The following is a 17,770-nucleotide window of genomic DNA, read 5'->3' as shown; positions in this document are numbered from 1 at the left end:
AGTGTCATCAGCATCGCCGACAGGGAGAAGAGTGGAAGAGGAGGAATTACCATTGAAAGAAACTTGAAAGGAGCAGTCAGACAGATAGGAAGCAAACCAAGAAGGACCAGTGTCACTAATACCAATGAGCTCATGACTTGTATTAGAAAGAGACGATCAGTGTCAAAACAAATGAAAGATCAAGGAGAAGAAGGAGGGAAAAGTTGCCTTGAGACTTAGCTCTGATGAGGTCTTTGGCCACTTTAGTAAGGGCTGTTTCAGTGGAGTGGGCAGCTCTAAAACTGGACTGGACTGGAGAGAGTCAAGGAGAGAGTTGGTGCTCAGGTAATTGGTAAGTCTTTTGTAGACAAGGCATTCAAGAAGTTTGGAGACATATGGGAGGAGGGAGATAGGACTTTAGTAAGGGGGTAGGGATAGGTCCAGTGAGGGTTTCTTCAGGATAGGGAGAATTATGGTATGTTTGAAAGCGGAGGGGTATATACCAGTGGAAAGGGAGAGGTTGAACAGTTCGGTTAGGGTAGGGGCCAGGGTGGAGGAATGAGTACATCAGAGGGAATTGGGACAAGCGGACAGGTAGTAGATGGAGATGATGAGGGAAGAGAGGAGACTTCATCCACACTAACAGGGCTAAGGGAGGCCAGTGATGATTTACAGATGGATGGGGTGGGAATGGTTGGAGTGGCTCGGTGAGCAGAGACATCATGTCTGATTTTGCCTAATTTATCTCTAAAGTAGGTGGCTATGTCTTGGGCAGATAAAGTTGTTGTGGGGGGAGCAGGTGTGGGGTTTAGGATGGAGTCAATTGTTGAGAAGAGGTTGTGTGGGTTGGAAGCTTGAGAATGACAGTGGAGAAATAATTTTGCTTGGTGACAGTGAGTTCCGTGTTAAAGCTTTGTAGCTTGGCTTTGTAGTCCATGAAGTCAGCGCTGAGGACAGATTTTCTCCACTTGCACTCAAATGCACTAACAATCTTTTGCTGTTTGGTGTGATTGTTGTGCCAGGGTTTGGGGTTGGCAGGGCGGGGGTAGAAGAAGGTGGCAGGGGCAACTTTATCCAGAGCCAAGGAAAGAGAGTGGTGGGGGTTAGGGCAGCTTGAGAATAGGTTGGGGTCAAGTTTACGGAAATCTCCCTGCCATTGACCAGGTCTGGGATGTGGCAAAGGGAGGCAAGAGTTTGACAGGTTGACGGTGATAAGGTTGTGATCAGAAAGGAGAAATCATTGTTGTCAAGTTGTCAAGGAGTGTGAGGTTGCACAGTTTTGAAAATACTAGGTCTAAAGTGTGTCCAGCAATGTGTGTGGGGCCATTGATGTTCTGTGTGAGTCCAAATGAGCAGGTAATGGAGAGCAGTTTGGCTGAAGAAGGATGGTTGGTCTCATCCACTTAAACATTAAAGTCACTGAGGATGAGGGTGGGCAGGTCATGGGAAAGAATGTGTGGGAGACAAGAGGCAAAGTTATCCGATGGACAACAACATTAATAAGGGGTAAGGTAAGACGGACAGAGTGGACTTTAAAACAAATTCCTGCATGACCACCTATCATCCTCTTACCTTAAAAATTGCACAACAGGCACAGGTACAATGTTGACTTGTCAATATATTCTTGATGTGACACAATAAACAACAATTGTGTTCTAGGTAAACAGTATCGTTTTGAGAAAAGTACCGCCTTTCATCATTAATAGCATACTTGAGTTCATTGAGAACATTTCCTCTCCCCCAGTGAACAAACATTGTAAACTTATAGTACATTACAAGAGGATGCAGCAGAGGGCTAATCTATGTCTGACATTTGCAAATACAATCAGAAACGGGCACTGGGATTTAAAGGGCACCTGACATCTTACAATGTACCTGATGTCAGGTCCACTTTAAGGCGAATCTTAAGCTGATCTTTACCAGCTTTGAACATACGTGTATTAGTACAAAAGAATTCCCCAGAACTCAACTCTGATAGCCCATTTGGGATCTAATTAAAATCTTTTCTAACATAATGATAAAACAGAAGTCTCAGTTGCAGATGTATTGCTTTTTCCACATGCACCTTCCTTGCTAATTAAAATTTGATGAACTGCGCTCCAATCACATCAAACAATCAGTTCAGATGAAATATGCTAAAGTAGTTCAGCCATTTCTCCATACTGTTTACAAATCAGTAATACTCGACTTTCCTAGGCAAGTGCTGCCCTCTCATATATTACTGTACTTTAAAATTCCAATTTAATCAAAAATGTTTATTTAATTTTGGACAGTATAGGGAAGAAAGAGAATGTTTTTTTTTTATCTGCAGCCTCATTAAGGAAATGCCCCGACAGGAAGCGAGGAGAAAACTCTTCGGTGGAGACACTAAGGTCATTTTAGTCAAAAGGAAAAGGGTAAAATCTCAGGCAGATCATGTACGTCTTTCTGTTACAGAGACAACAGCTCCCTTTATTTTTTTCCCCCCTGTCACAGGGACAGAAAGTGAATTTTAAATGTTTGCCTATAGAATACAGACAGAAAGAACTGATTTCTCTTAAAAAACAATTAAAGCAAAAACCCATGCTTTGCTACTGCAAAACAAAACAGCAGGTTCAACCAAACTCATACCAAGCAGCTTTACACAGGGCGGAAGTCCTGTCCTGGTATGACCATGCTGAATCTATCATCAAGAACCAGTGTTGTTAACTTAAAAACAATGGGAAGTCACATGCTGTTCATGCCTGGACGTTCCAGGCAAATTATTTGCACTCAGAAGCTGAGTGTACCAGCGAAGGAGCAAAGAAAAAGTATAATATGCTCGGGAGGGAGCGTTAATGCACATTTGTTTGCCCTGCATTGGCAAAGTACAAGTTTGCTTTAAGAAGATCCAGGCTACCTATCTTTGTGATCATTGGGGCACTCAATGCCTGGTTACAACCCCCAACAATTGAAATCCCCAAATGCAGGATTTACTGATTTAAAGTACAGTCAGCTGACCAGCACATTGTAGATGTTGGTGTTCATCAGGCTAAGCTTTGTGTCATGCAAACCTTACATTACTTTCTCTAGCTCTCAGAAAGCTCCAAGAACACGTTTCAAAATATACCGATGTTGAATTTGAATTTAGGCTAAATGGTGCAGTATATTATCACCCTTGTGACACTCTGGCAGCTGAGAATTCTTGACTTCATCAGTATCTTATATTCGTGCAGAACACAGGCTAGGTGGTCATGGACCTATTCTCTGTAAAGGAGGCATTAGGACACCAGAGACAAGTGTATATTTTTGCTTTTTTACTTTTAACACTTTTTTAGGCATTGTAAGTTTTACCACACTGTTCAAAAGAGATGAAAAGGCAGTGATGCAGTCTTCAATTCCCCTAATGCTGTCAGGGGATTTTTCTCAGCTTTTTCTATATCTTTTATGTTATAGCACCTGTGCTCATTCGCTGTGCTTTATTGCTGACTGTATTTAGGGCTGTAATGTTGCGATGAAATTATACTGCTAGCCCATTGTACATCCCTTCCCTAAATATGGATAATGACGAGAGAAGGAAAGCACACAAGGGTGAAATGATACATCATCGGGTGTAAGAATCTCAGTGTTCCATGGACATCAAATAATTTTCTTGAAAGCTAAACAAAACTGCAGCTCAGAATAAGTTACCACAGCTTAGAGAGACACACTTATTTTATTTGGCACAACACAGCCCTACCTTGAAGTGCCCGTTATCATTATCTTTCAATAAGTGTTGTGCAGTACTGGCACTGCCTGACCTTGGAAGACCAATAAAAGCTATTCAAACAACTCATAGCCTGGGTTTCAACATAAAGGGACCCCCACAAACTAATAATAGAAGCACTCCTACAGAAAACTTCTTAATGTTCATATAGGGGCTATACATGTTAATCTAACAGAAAACTATAGCTAAGGAATTTTGTTTCTAGCAGTAATACTTCTGCTTTGTACATGTACAGCCCTGGTTCAATGCCTCAAAAAACATGATGTATCAGTATACAAATGTGAATTTGCTTGAGTTATATTTGTATTTGTCCTGTAGTTTTTGTTTTTTTGTTTTGTGTTCCTTCATTTTGACATTTTTGGATGGCAAATTTTTTATTTTTTAAATCCTTAACATTGAACATGAACCACGTAGGTTTAACTTTTAGCCTTTTATACTTATATATAGTACATTCTGAATATATTTTGCAGTGTGTACAATGGATTTAAAATATTCCCATTTCTGTTCTGGGCAGTTAAAGTCAACCATCATAACCACTGTCCCAGCCTGTGCAGACCTTTCTCTTTGTGTAAGGAACTGATTCTCTTCCTCCTCTTTAGCACTGGGGACGTCTATAACAAACTCCAATAATTACTTGTGCATTATGCATCATCACATGCAACAGCACCCATTAATTCCCAATTTAGCTGTTGTGATCACCATTGTTTATTTGTAGTACAAATTTTACTGTTCTTGACTATATTTGTGTGCAACATTGTATTCTCCAACCTTCCCATAAACTCTCCCCTACCACAAGAGGCCCCAAGTGGTACAGACTGTGTTTAGAAAGGAAACTGTTATAATAATGGATCACTGATCATTAAGCTGAAAATTGAATTGGTGAGTACAGTAGAGTAAAACTATTTAACAGTTTAGATTTAGACTTGTAATTGGCAAGCTGAAAATTAATTTTAAAAATGCAAAAAAAGTGATTGGATCAGTCTTTTCTCTGTTATGTCAAATTAGTTTTTTTGAACAAAAGATCAGGATTTTGAAATGATGGAATCAGGGATCAAATATTTGTTACATGTATGGCTAGTAAATGAAACCTCAAGCACAATTACTGTGGTATATAACATAAAAAACAACAGGAATTGATTACACCACATAGTACATCACAAATTAAATTAGATTGAATTAAAGAATAATTAGAGATGTAATTAAACTTGGAGACTTAGTCACCTAATTATGTCTGAGTGTTGCAGGGAAATATCCAATTATTCTTTGGGGATCTATTTATGACTTATTGCAACTATTTCATATTGTACTTCATGCTACCTAAAAGAGAAACTGTACATACATTTTTCCTGTGTTACCAACTGGGGTGTAGCAAGGGTACCTAGGATAGGGAATTCTTCTATTATAATACTTGATTGTGCTTTTTTATAACTTAATATAATAACTTTTATAACTAAAAGTGTTTGGTCTGCATGTAAATGTCAATAAAAATATGAAACAATCTTAGGAAACTGCATATAGGTATGCTCGTTACAATTTGTTTCAAATTCTTGCCCCCTTTCTCATTCATAATGCTTGGCTTAATTACTAATAGGAAATAAAGCTATTCAAGTTCAAATACTGTTCAAATGTTATAATGTAAATGGCCTGAAACAGAATTGTTTTTATCTTTAGAAATATTATTCTTCTATATGGCAGCGTTATACCCTAATGGATTGATTATGAGACCTTCTATGGACTGTAATTTTCTGCTATTGTAACATTCCTTCATACTCTAATAAACCGCATGTTCTTCCAACATATGTTCCCCTCTTTTATATCGAGATATATATTTATAAATAGAGTATTCGCTTTTCCAGGTTTCTAATTGTTTCTATGCTTTTCTTGTACTAAAATGACTACAAGGTCTACTACCATATGTAAGATTTAGCATTCTGATAGATTTTAGCCTTTGCTGGATTGGAAGGTGTTTTATATACTATCCCTTTTTTAACCCTTACAAGTACATGGTTAAAGTGAAAGGTTGAGAAGTCTATTATGTTCAATCAGTCAATGGATTCCCTTGGTCACTCACACTGAAGCACTTGTTCTTAAGAACCATCATCTGCACATTTGACAGCTGGTGGCAGTAAGAGGTTCTCTCTACCACTCCCATTGATTCTGCCACCAGAAAAAGCTACATATAGCATCTACCAAGAGGCAGTGGTTCCCTAGCATGAAGAAGCCGTAATGGCACCACAACCTCACCAGTGTGAGCAAGTTTTAGAGTGGCCCTAAAACATAGCCATAAATAGAACAAATTGTGAACATAAATATAAAAGGTCAAATCTCCAAGGCTTCCTGGTCATATGCAACCTAGAGGGCTCATTGGTTTTCAGTGGAATCTTTGGAGGTTTGCACCATTAGTCTATGTTCTTTAGCCCCCAGCTTTAAAATACCAGAAAACAATCTTTCTAAAATGTCTACATCCCTTGGATTCCTTTTGATATTTATACTATTGGAAACACAGAATAATTAAGCATAAACTGTGAAGTTGAAAAAAAAACTACTTGTGCAGCATTTTAAATACAGGAGCTAGAAAAGGCAATCATACAGGGATCTACCAATGTATTTATAAAACATTATAATAAAACCTCTTGCAAGTTTACTCATGATTACTGGGAGCATTCTAATTCATTTGAGTCGGATTATGCATGCATTACAGCAGTACAAACATGTACTACATGGAGCCAGGGGATGCAGAGTTTTATGAAAGACTGCTTTTACATGAAGTATAAGCACTAGCCTCATGATGCTAATTTGTGTATGCAAACCCTAACAAACCTTTTCCTTTTGATATATTTTTTTAACATTTACTATTTTTTGAAATTGTAAACATGAATCCTCCTAGGTCTCATTCTAGACCTTGAAATAAATAGGTTCTATGTTGTTCAGATCTGAGTTAAGGTTTGTTTTGCAAAAGACAACTGGTGGGGTTGACAGCTCTCTGTCCACAAAAACAGCTGTATTGTCAGCCCACAACAAAACAAGAAATCAGAGCATTTTTGGATAGATCAACTGGTATTTTTTATATATCCAAAGTCTATAAAAGAGATAAACACAGGTAAATGTGCATGTAATTTAGAGATGCACTGCCTAAGTTTAGGATGCATCTCGAAAGTTGAGAGCTGCTTAAGCTGCTTCACTTCACAAAGAAAAATCCAATTTTACACATTTATTGCTCTAAAGTATATATATTTTTTGCACAACCTGTTACATTTGAAGCTTACCATAAAAATTGGTATGTGTACTTAAGCTGATGTTGTTAGTAGGAAAGAATTTCTGGGGGGTCCTAAATAGTTTGTTGCAACACCTTGACCAAAATTAACAATGGCAAGATTGCTTGAGGCTGGCATAAAAAGACTGACGGATATAAGAGTATGACAAAGAGAAGATTCAAAGCTGTCACAGAGGATAGTACAATTAGCAAAACACATTTTAATAATATTATTAAAATGATTTTCAATTTTCACTATGAAGTAAATTTTCTTTAATATTTGTCATTTGACAGTTTTAACATTTAAGATACAATAGTCCCAATTTAAAAAGCTTTACCACAATGGAATATATTATTTTAAACATAGGACTTTGTATTTCAAATCGCACTGGACTCAACTTGAACTAATTAACTTTTTGAAAATAGGATAGTTCTGCAAATTTAGTCTAATGCCTAAAAGAATTCAGAAGATGACCTGGAGGTTGGTTGGGTTCAGACTGCAGACAGCATCAAAATTGACCTGGAAATGGTATATTGGTTTTAATGTGTTATAGCTTTAGTAATTATCAACTCTGAAATTCTGACACTATTGTACAGTATGATATCAAATAGAATTTCTTCATTTTTATTATAATTATACGAATTGTAATGTAGGTATATATTTATATTTTTTCACCTACAATAAGATAACATTTATAGTTTACAATAATTAAAAGACATAGGCATTATGATAGCCATCACTCACCTGTACCTCATCCCATTGAAGAGTCGTCACCTTCTGTCCCACACGTGGTCTCCATGTTGGAAGAGCCATTACAGCTGGAGACTGAGGAGCTTCTAAAGTGGGCTCTAACGTGGTCTGCTGAAATTCTGGCATTTCAGTGATCGTGGTTTCTGTGATGTCCGGAAGTGGAGAGTCACAGTTCACGCCTGTAAACCCATCCTTGCAGATACACAGGTAGCCATCTCCGTGGACACTGCAGTTTCCATGGATACAAGGATTCTCTTCACACAGGTCCACGGCAAACTAGAACAAAAAATACATCAAACACTTGTTACAAATAAAATAATATATACTCCTAATATATACCACAATGGCCTTGCTCCTGAACAATACTTAGCTTGCTCCATTATTTGCATCATTATTACATTGGTCCTGATTTATTAATGTTCTCCAAGGCTGGAGAGACTTCATCAATGAAACTGGGTAATCCAGCAAACCTAGGGTGGATATCCTAAAAGTCATTAGCTATTTGTTAACAAATGTTTTCAATCTTGAACCAGATCCATTCCAGGTTTGCTGGATCACCCAGCTTCACTGATGAAAGTGTATTCTCTCCAGCCTTGGAGAACTTTAATAAATCAGAGCCATTATTATACTGCGGGAGTACTCTATAATGATGCCCAAAAACCAACAAATATGGAATTAACATCCCAGTAGGTGCTTGATATGAAACTACCGATTCAAAACCTATGGTATAGACATGGTGTTAGATGTAACTGTACAAAATCTATACATTTTAGTTTTTTGTTATTATAGCACATCACCTTTATATTTATAGTGCTGTTGCCTTTTCTTGACTAAAGATCATCTATCGAATTGCACATCAAATACTTCATCTGAACAAACATTAATATGTTAATGGTTTCTAGATATATGATGTTGTATCTCAGTCCTGGAGATTCAGCTATCTTTTTTTTACTGATGACCATTGTCTAAGTGAGGGTAAATCGAATTTTGTTTCATCACTGAAACAAGTCTTGTGGAGAAATATTTAAACATCCACAAGTGTTTGCAGTAACTGTCACAGTTGGCGTTTCCCGATACTTTGGAGAGATTTTCAAACACTACCTGGTGTGCCCAAAAGGGGGGTCTCTCAATGAAAGAAAAGTTAAAAACCTTTATGTTTTAATGCTTCTAACTCTAAAACTTGAAAAAAATTGTCTAAACATTCATTTGGCACATGTACAACTTGCTTCACTTATTAAGGATCTACCAGCAATACCAACAAATTGGTTAGTCAAAAGACTGATATGGAAGGGATGCTGCAGGTTGCTTGACTTTATGGCCCAGACTTGAATTCATAGTGTGACTTATTAAAGCTCTACAAGGCTGGAGAGAATACACTTTCATCTGTGAAGCTGGGTGATCCAGCAAACCTGGAATGGATCTGGTCCAGAATTGAAAACTTTTTCTAACACATAGCAAAATACTTTTAAGAAATCCATTCCATGGTTGCTGTATCACCCAGCTTCACTGATGAAAGTGTATCTTTGCCAGCCTTGGAGAGTTTTTATAAATCACACTATGAAACAAAGTCTGTTAACAAATTCAATACATTTTTCTAGCTGATGACCTGATGGCCTGCAGACACTTAGATAACTCCATATGGGGACCCACACAGACCACACCCACTCTGATTCTAAGAACGTGCTCTGCATGGAGCCCGCACTCACACCGAACTCCGTGCACAGGGAATCCCTCACTTCACCCTGGTGGGCGTGTGACCACGCCCACACTAACTGAGTACGTGCTGAATGGTCTGCCCCCACATATTTTCAGCTCACCAAATCTGGCCCTCTTAGCAAAAAGTTTGGACACTCCTGATTTAAGTTTATTTAATTGCTGCTGCTTTTAGGTTGTTTTTTCTGATCTTTAGGTTTTCTGGTAATATTCTGACAAATCAGATTTGCTTATAAATAATTTCACAAAATTACAACTGACACTGTGTGAAATGGCAATTTGTAGAGCTTACTTGTAATTAGAGAACAAATAAAACTAGTTGAAACCTTTAAAGTGTAATTATCCTAGCGACAACTGCATACAACACCCTATTTACTCGGTGCTTGTATGTAAATATGAACCAAAAAACAAGAAGAATTGAGCAAAATCTGTGTTTAAAGAATACTGAAACTGCTGCCATCATAACTATGCATATATTGGCCTCTGTATAATTCCAAACATTATAGAGATCCTCTAAATAAAATATAGTCTTTCCAATCTACTGTGGTTTTGAAGATCTTGGAAAGTGTTACAAGAATTGCAGGGAATATACTCTGAGGAGCACTTGTACCAAACGAAAATCTGCCTGCAAATGATAGAAAAAGGAAAGAGCAATGCTGCAAATGGTTGAGAGGATTTCTCAAATAAATGGAAGTTACTGGCAGAGAAAGCAGCTGATATGAAAAAGGTTTATCATTCGGTGAATCTTAGCACCCATTCCCTCCCCTAACACCAATATATGTCCTCTTCCTAATGACTAACATAAATTGTCCCGGCATTTCCCCTCCAGATGGAGATCCCAAAGGAGTTTTTTACTTGGCTGAAACTAATTGACTCAATCTTTTCCTTTCCCCATACTGCACAGGCATGAACCTCCTCGAATGGTATTTCTTCTCCTTACTTTTTTCTCTTTCTGAGGCTATGATGCATTTTTGATAGGGGAAGTGTTTTCTAATGAAATGGTTTTGGAGGCACTGTTAGCTAGAACAGAAGATTTTGGAATTATCGTGTACCTTTTGGTTATGCTCTAACTTAAAGGAAAACTCAAAGACAGTAAAATTGTTTTTAATAAAAGCATTGTTAGAGTAGCATGGGAACAAAACAAAGGCATAAAAAACATATTCAAAATGTCTCTGCAATCTGTGCACATTTTCCAGAGTGTTATCCCATTCAAAAGCTGAAGATGCAGAAAATACATGTCGATCTTCCAATGAACACCTAACTTCCTGTCTGGGCCGGGAACGTTTTATTTATATTATGTAGCTGTATCAGCATTCCCTGGGGTGACACTGCGACCTCCTGGCCTAATTTAGTACAATGTGATGGTGAATACCTGGTAAAAAATCAGTGCCAATGTTTAAGTTTGATTTTTTTCTGCTCTTTATATGTAACTGATTTTCCCTGATATAATTGTGGGTAATCAGTGCACTAACATTATTATACTATACCCAACAACCAAATGATTTTTTCCACCCAGGTGTTTTTTGCATGAAATTCTTCTTCCCATTGAGGTTTATAGTAAATCCCAATTACTTGCTGTGATTAGAACACTGCTTCAATCTAGACTCCATTTAGCCTTACACAGCTGTAGCCCCATAACTATGCTTTTTTTGCTGGTATCTGCTGATCAGGCAAATCCTATGCCAAATATTCCATTCCACAAGTAGCTGTGGGAAAAACCCTTATTAGGAGCTCCCTGTTGAGCCCATACATTTAGGACTACTATGTTTAGGTCCAAGAAAACATTCCAAGGTGCAGAAAAACATTTTTAGAGTATATATTGACAAAATTTGTATCTAAGGAAATATGTCTGAATGGCATCAGGGTTTAGTATATTTTCTACGTTTTCTAAGTGAGTTTAATATTTCATGGTATGCTCATGAGTATCAAGTTGGTTATTTTCCATTTGGAATGCTCAAGTGACTTTCTTCCTTGGAAAAGCGGAAATGTATCTGCATGGAGCACAATACAGATTCATTAATGTTTTAGCTATGCCAGTTCTGGGTGCAATTGTCAGGTTCTCGTGAAAGACCAGATAAAATTATACTATTCTATTTGAGATTCTATTTGTTGTTTCCATTGTAAACAAAACAGGTATCATTATGATTACCCGGTCTTGTATGTAGAATTTAAAAAGGCTAGGGGTACAAAATTCTTGGAGTCTTTTAGTATCTGTATTCATTCACCTGACATGGCAACAATGATAAACAACAAGCTTGATTTCACCAAGACTAGAGAAGATAGACTATCATGGGAGAACCTGAGTTATCCATCAAACTTGGAATGGATTTCTTCAAAATGATTTGCTAATAGGCAAATGTTTCATTCCTGGACCAGATCCATTCCAGGTTTGCTGGACAAATCAGGTCCAATGCAACATGTATTTGAATTTGTATAAGCAACGTAAAATGACCGCACACCATGAATACATGTCAGACTCCAAAATGTATTGGTCCCAGGTACTATGATTAGGCTCCACTACGAAGCAAAGCTCATCTGAGTGTGCCTGCTCTGTGATCAATTTGGTTCCCTTGGGACCAATACATAAAGATACAAAAGCAATGAAATAAATATTCATATACAATATATCAACTGGAAAGAATAAAATAATTGTCTATGTACAATGCAGAGATATGGAAAGTTGATGGGATCCATAATCATCACTCCCTGCTGGTATCAGAACTGACCACTGCAGCCAAAGAGTGGTTAAGCTGCTTTGTAATAAATTGAACTTTTATACTATGAAAACCTGGAACAAATTATATGTGTTACTTGTTATTAAATCATTGATATAAGCCTAGTAGGGAAAGAGCAGCCAATCAGCAACTGCTCACAAAAAAACTGATTAACTGTGGTCAAACCAGGAGAGCAAATGGGTAAATTTTGGGTTGTAGGTGTTATTTCATTGAATTAAAGGGCATTACGTAAGACTTGAAGTCTGTTATATAACAAGTCTTCAGATCCCTATTTTTAATAGACAGTCAAATTCGACATCATGTGAATTGCTGTCTATGTGGTGCAATGCCCAAATGATTAATCCTACTGAACAGTAGATGTAAAGATGCATTAGTCATTTAAATACCTATTATGCCTAATATGTCTAAAATGTGTTCAAATACAGTTGATGAACTGGACAGGATTAAAAGGAGTTAGGTGATCATTGGCCAATAAACATGACCATGAGTGGCTAGATTATGAACAATTTGTCCTACATGTATATGGTCACAATAGCTGAGTTTAGAAACGTGATGGAGAATATGATTTAGTATGCCTGGAGCCAGCTTTATCTTGAAAGAAACAACAGTGACTGACTAAAAAAAAATGGTACATGCTGATCATGAATTCCCCTGATATTGGCTACCTTGATGTCTCCCATGTTATAAAACAATATGGAGATTACTTTCCAGAAACTGGAAATTAGCTATTTTGTGTTGATGGGTTCCTTCACCCAAAGACAAAATAGATTGATGATGCTTTGCTTTCTTGGCTTTGATGGCTGTTGTTTCTATTCTCTGGTTTCAGAAACTTCTGAGTCACTCACTGGTAAAAATATGTATTTAGGAAGTTAGGATTATACTCTTTCTTTACTTGCTTGCTCCAGTTTAGTAATTTAGGAAGCAATGAACCCAGAGACAGCCATGTCGTTAGTAATTTAGAAGGTAATCATCCATAGAAGTCAACATATCTTTTATAAAAGAGCTTTTATACCCCAGATTCCTATACAGAGTTTCTCTAGAAAGCCTGAATTATATCTTTGTGCATCACCTTGATGACGCCATCTACCCTTGTATTTGTAGCATGCCATTGGTGCATTTAATATTTGCTCCCTGGGGGGTGTACTTTTTTTTCAACTTTTTTCATTGTCATCTCAGCACCCTATCAGCTCTGGTAGAGATTTCACTTCATAGCTGCCTTCATTGCTTTCTACTTTATTGAGTAATTTTTATCATGCAGAACTACACCTACTTTTGTGTATATAATTTCACCACCCAGCCATATATCTGCCATTGGCACTATTCAGTAATTGCTTATGAGTTTATATCTACATTTAAATAGACAATTAAATTATATGTTGCAGTTATGGTAATCCGGCATTGCTTATCTTTACAATCGGTTCGCAGATATAAGTGTTTCTGGGTGATCAGCAGCACAGCTAGGGGCAGATTAGCTGCTGAAGCCAATTTAAAACACTTATGTATATAAATGAAACAGATCTTTTTTAATTGTTTTACTTTAGTAAAGAGCAAGTTAAAAACCTGGACCACACAATCATCATATTTTACTGTCAAGCCAAAATACATTCCTCTAAAAGGTCATTTAGAGAAGTAGTTGATAAAATAGAGGTCATTAGACATGATTCATAGTGTAAATTTGAGGTGCTTTTACTGTACATTTACATTGATTTAAATTGAGAAATGACAAAGCACATAATGAGCCAACTGATCTTTTAACATATCACACTATGACAGATTGGGAGAGGTTGGTATGTTCTGGTACACCAGATAGTCACTGGACAGATTGTCAGAGATGACCATGAAATAAATAATTGTACAGTGTCCTCCTAGTTTGTTTCTGCAGAAGAAAAAAGGATCAAGATCACAATGCAGGCAGTCTTTTTGACAAGATGGAAAATTCATTGTATAAGAATAAGCTCCCTCACCTGCTGATGTTGCTTCTAAGGTCATAAATGGCACTAATGTCACAAGTGTAACAACCTATAAAACACAAGAGACACTGGAGGCTGCAATGTGGTGATTAAGTGCAGTATTATTATTATTATTATTAAACAGGATTTATATAGCGCCAACATATTACGCAGCGCTGTACATTAAATAGTATTTACATGTACTTCAGTGAAAGCCGTGTTTTCTATTTTATAAACCATAAGCAACATAAGCCAATTATCAATAGATACAAATACAAATGTTCATTATTAAATAGGAGTTCTTTAGATACATGCATACAGTATGTGTACCATATTGTCTTCATTACAAAGGGAATTCTATAAACATTTAATAGTACTTTAATAGTTTAATAGTACTTTTAATAGTTCTTTATTAATGAATGTTGTTGATTGATTATGGATGCTTCAGACTTGTAAAAAAAAGATTTACAACTTAATAATGTTTATACAATTATTTTGGTACACATATGCATATATTTGAACAACTCAAATTTAACGATCAACATTGTTTTTTAAAAACAATGACAATTGGGGTTCTTTGCCTATGATTTATGATATCTGTCTTTGTGAAACTAATTTGCTTAAGTGGATTGATCTGCAAATACTGTCAATTTTATCTTATAGTGTTAACTCCCACCTTCAAGATAAAGTGGTGAAAGCCAAACACCACAAAACACATCAAATTCACATTGCTCCAAAAACTGTGGACTGGGAATATATTCTTGGATAAAACTACAGAAATTATTTGTATTAACTAACCTTGAGTAACTAACTGACCCAGTGCTGTTTCTTCTTTACTTTTTTGTAATACTCTGCTTAATCCACCATATGATACACTAATATTTTACATTTTTGGTGTCATGAACGAATAAAGTATAGTTTTATATTTTGACCCAACAGATACTAAGATAACAAGATTAGATACTATACTATAACTAGTTTATCAAATACAGTGCATGTATAAATAAATGCACATGCATCCAATATTAAATGCATTCATTTATATACAATACTATTTACTATTTCTCATTTTCATTTTTGTCACTCTTTTACTACTATCACTCTTTTTAATTTAAAATGGACCTTTTACCTGGGTGAAAATGACACTCCTTTTGACACTGACACTGGACCCCCAATCAAAATAATGGATTCAAATACCTAGTGGTCCTCAAAGAACACATAGAGGCTGATTCATCAAGCAGAATCGGAAGCTCGCTCGCGCATTTGTATTCGCGATCCAAAATCATAAGCCATCGCGCAATTCAGCAACTAAATGAGCTTGCGGCCGGAGCCGCGCATCTCCGGCAGCTTTACACTGGCAAGCTTGCATTAAAAGTCACTGTTCGCCTAAAAAATCATTCTTTCTAATGGCACACATATTACCCTTAGCCCTAAAAAAAAATGTTTGCGCTGTTTAAATGTTTTAAACCTTAATTGGCAGATTCGCGACCCCTATTGCTCATTATTATCAAGGCAGGAATCCGGCTGGCAGTGAGGCAGCGAGTGTACGGGCGCACTCGACTCCGGGCCGCGGGAAACCGGCTCGCTGGAAGCGCGAAAGTACACGCGACCAGCGAGCGCGGATTTCATTGATAAATTAGGCCCATATTATCTAAAACTGCACCTATACCACATTATTGGTATTGAGTTGGTGGACATCTGCAGCACATCTACTGTATATGGCCGAAGTATGTGGTTATCCCTCCAAATTAATGAGTGAAGGCAAAATTGGTATTGTTACAGCAATTTGGCAACAGGTGTAATAATGTTACCCTTTTATAAATACACCTATAAGTGCAGCAGCATAAAAAAATGTGGAGAGGTTTAACTACATAATTTTATTTTAATTATCTGCCAGTTATGAAAAAAAATTGTACACTGAACTGCTCATACACTATAAATAATTTTAATTATAGTTCCTCATTAATCCCTCCCTGTAGACATTTTGATAATTTACCCTACAGAATATTATATGCTGCTGTTGATTTTAAATGACGTTAAGGAATTAAATGTTACTTTTTATTGCACGGGTAACCAACAGCAGCAATGTAGCACAGAAATGTTCTGCACTGCAGCACACAATGCCCTAATCTTATTTTTAGCTCTGTTTGGGGTAATGGAATTGGACACGCTTTATTCCATTTATATACCAACAGGTCTTTACTGGGATACAAGCAAATTAAGACACCTGCCCATTACTGCATGTCCATTGTGCTTTGAAAAGATTTGTGTTTAAAGCATGATTGCAACAGCTTCACGTCCCAAAGGTACTTTTCAGCGGGAAAAGGCCACAACTCTCACCACCTTCACGTAGCATTGGTGCTTTTTTTACATAGCTGTTTTCCTTACTCTCAACTCCAATCAGATCAAAAATAAACTAATAATTCAGGTCTCTATTAGTACATAAATGCAACTAGTATATGTGCCTACATTTGACTTAGAGTAGACCTAAAATTATATAAACTGCCATTTCTGACTAGGTTCTAACAAATACAACTTGGTAACCAAGCCTGGTTGGTGTTTTGATCCTTTGGCTATAAAACATTCTGAATCGCTGACCCAAAATGAGCATTTAGCTTAGGTGTTCAGCTAATTGTCAGTTATCTGCATACTTGTTTCATGTGTGACTGAAACAACTGAAACTAAAAGATCAGTTTTACACCCAGGCAATTAGGATTCTTTACAATGAGTTCAGCAATAGCAGCTTACATAACTTCTTAATAGTAGTCTGCTTTTATATTTGCCACAAGCAATTCCTTATACAGAAGACAGAAGAAGGAGGCAAAAAATACGGTATATGGGGAATAGTAATTTAGTCAGGGTGGGGTGGGGTATGGGTTTTTTACTATATGTTATGCCAGACTGTACTTCTGCTTTATGTAAGAAAACACATTACATTTTTTTTCAGAACATTCTTCAATAAATTTATCTCTCATGTTTTCAAAAAAATCAAAATTGCAGCCATTATAAAAAAACACTATTTTTGGTTGAATTACAAAATCATTCCTGAGAGGTACATCATTGCTGCTATTGAACATGTTCACCCAATATATTCCAGTTACTTGGTTATTATGATGAACCACTGAAGACCAGTGCACAGGAGTACGTAAACTGGGAGTGGGAGGCATTACTCTGAGCCAGATGGACTGTTGTATGGCAACACTGAGGAGGTTTACATAGGTAAAGGGCAGAGGGATAACCTCACCAGTCTGCCATTGCTTCTACCTCGTCCTGTTACAGGTCATGAGTGATTTGGACCAGACTTTATGTCTTTGCTGCACAGGGATATCTAGGACTTGATTATGCTTTCTGACAATCTTGTCCACAACGCAAAGCAGGCAGAATAAAATTACAAAGCTCTAGACAGATAAAGCAGTTCACATATATGAACTGTAAAAATTATGCTTTTGTTCTGTTCTAATAAAATAGCATATAAAGCATGTATACCATCAATGTTAGGTCTGTTTAGTAATATAAATGCCCCATAAATGTGTTTTTTTAATAAATACAGCTGACATCAGGAGCAGGAATAGGACTATCAATGCCTGGTGAAATGCATGCTACCCTTTCAGCCTCCAATTTTGGTCCTGCCAGGTTTTCAATCAACTATAACATAGAAGGGAAAAT

General features: G+C 36.9%; 1 protein-coding gene across 1 annotated transcript in view; it reads right to left on the bottom strand.

The window, feature by feature from the left end:
- DNER (delta/notch like EGF repeat containing) overlaps positions 1 to 17,770 on the bottom strand; it is a 129,481-nt gene that overhangs the window by 42,025 nt on the left and 69,686 nt on the right. Inside the window, exon 2 of the mRNA XM_072407696.1 lies at positions 7,702 to 7,983. Within this exon, the coding sequence (XP_072263797.1) occupies positions 7,702 to 7,983 (282 nt within the window). The remainder of the gene's footprint in view (positions 1 to 7,701; positions 7,984 to 17,770) is intronic.

Source organism: Pyxicephalus adspersus, chromosome 4, assembly GCF_032062135.1.
Source record: "Pyxicephalus adspersus chromosome 4, UCB_Pads_2.0, whole genome shotgun sequence".
Classification (NCBI taxonomy): Eukaryota; Metazoa; Chordata; class Amphibia; order Anura; family Pyxicephalidae; genus Pyxicephalus; species Pyxicephalus adspersus.
The sequence above is the reverse complement of the archived record's forward strand: the minus strand, read 5'-3'. Positions and strand labels throughout refer to the sequence as shown.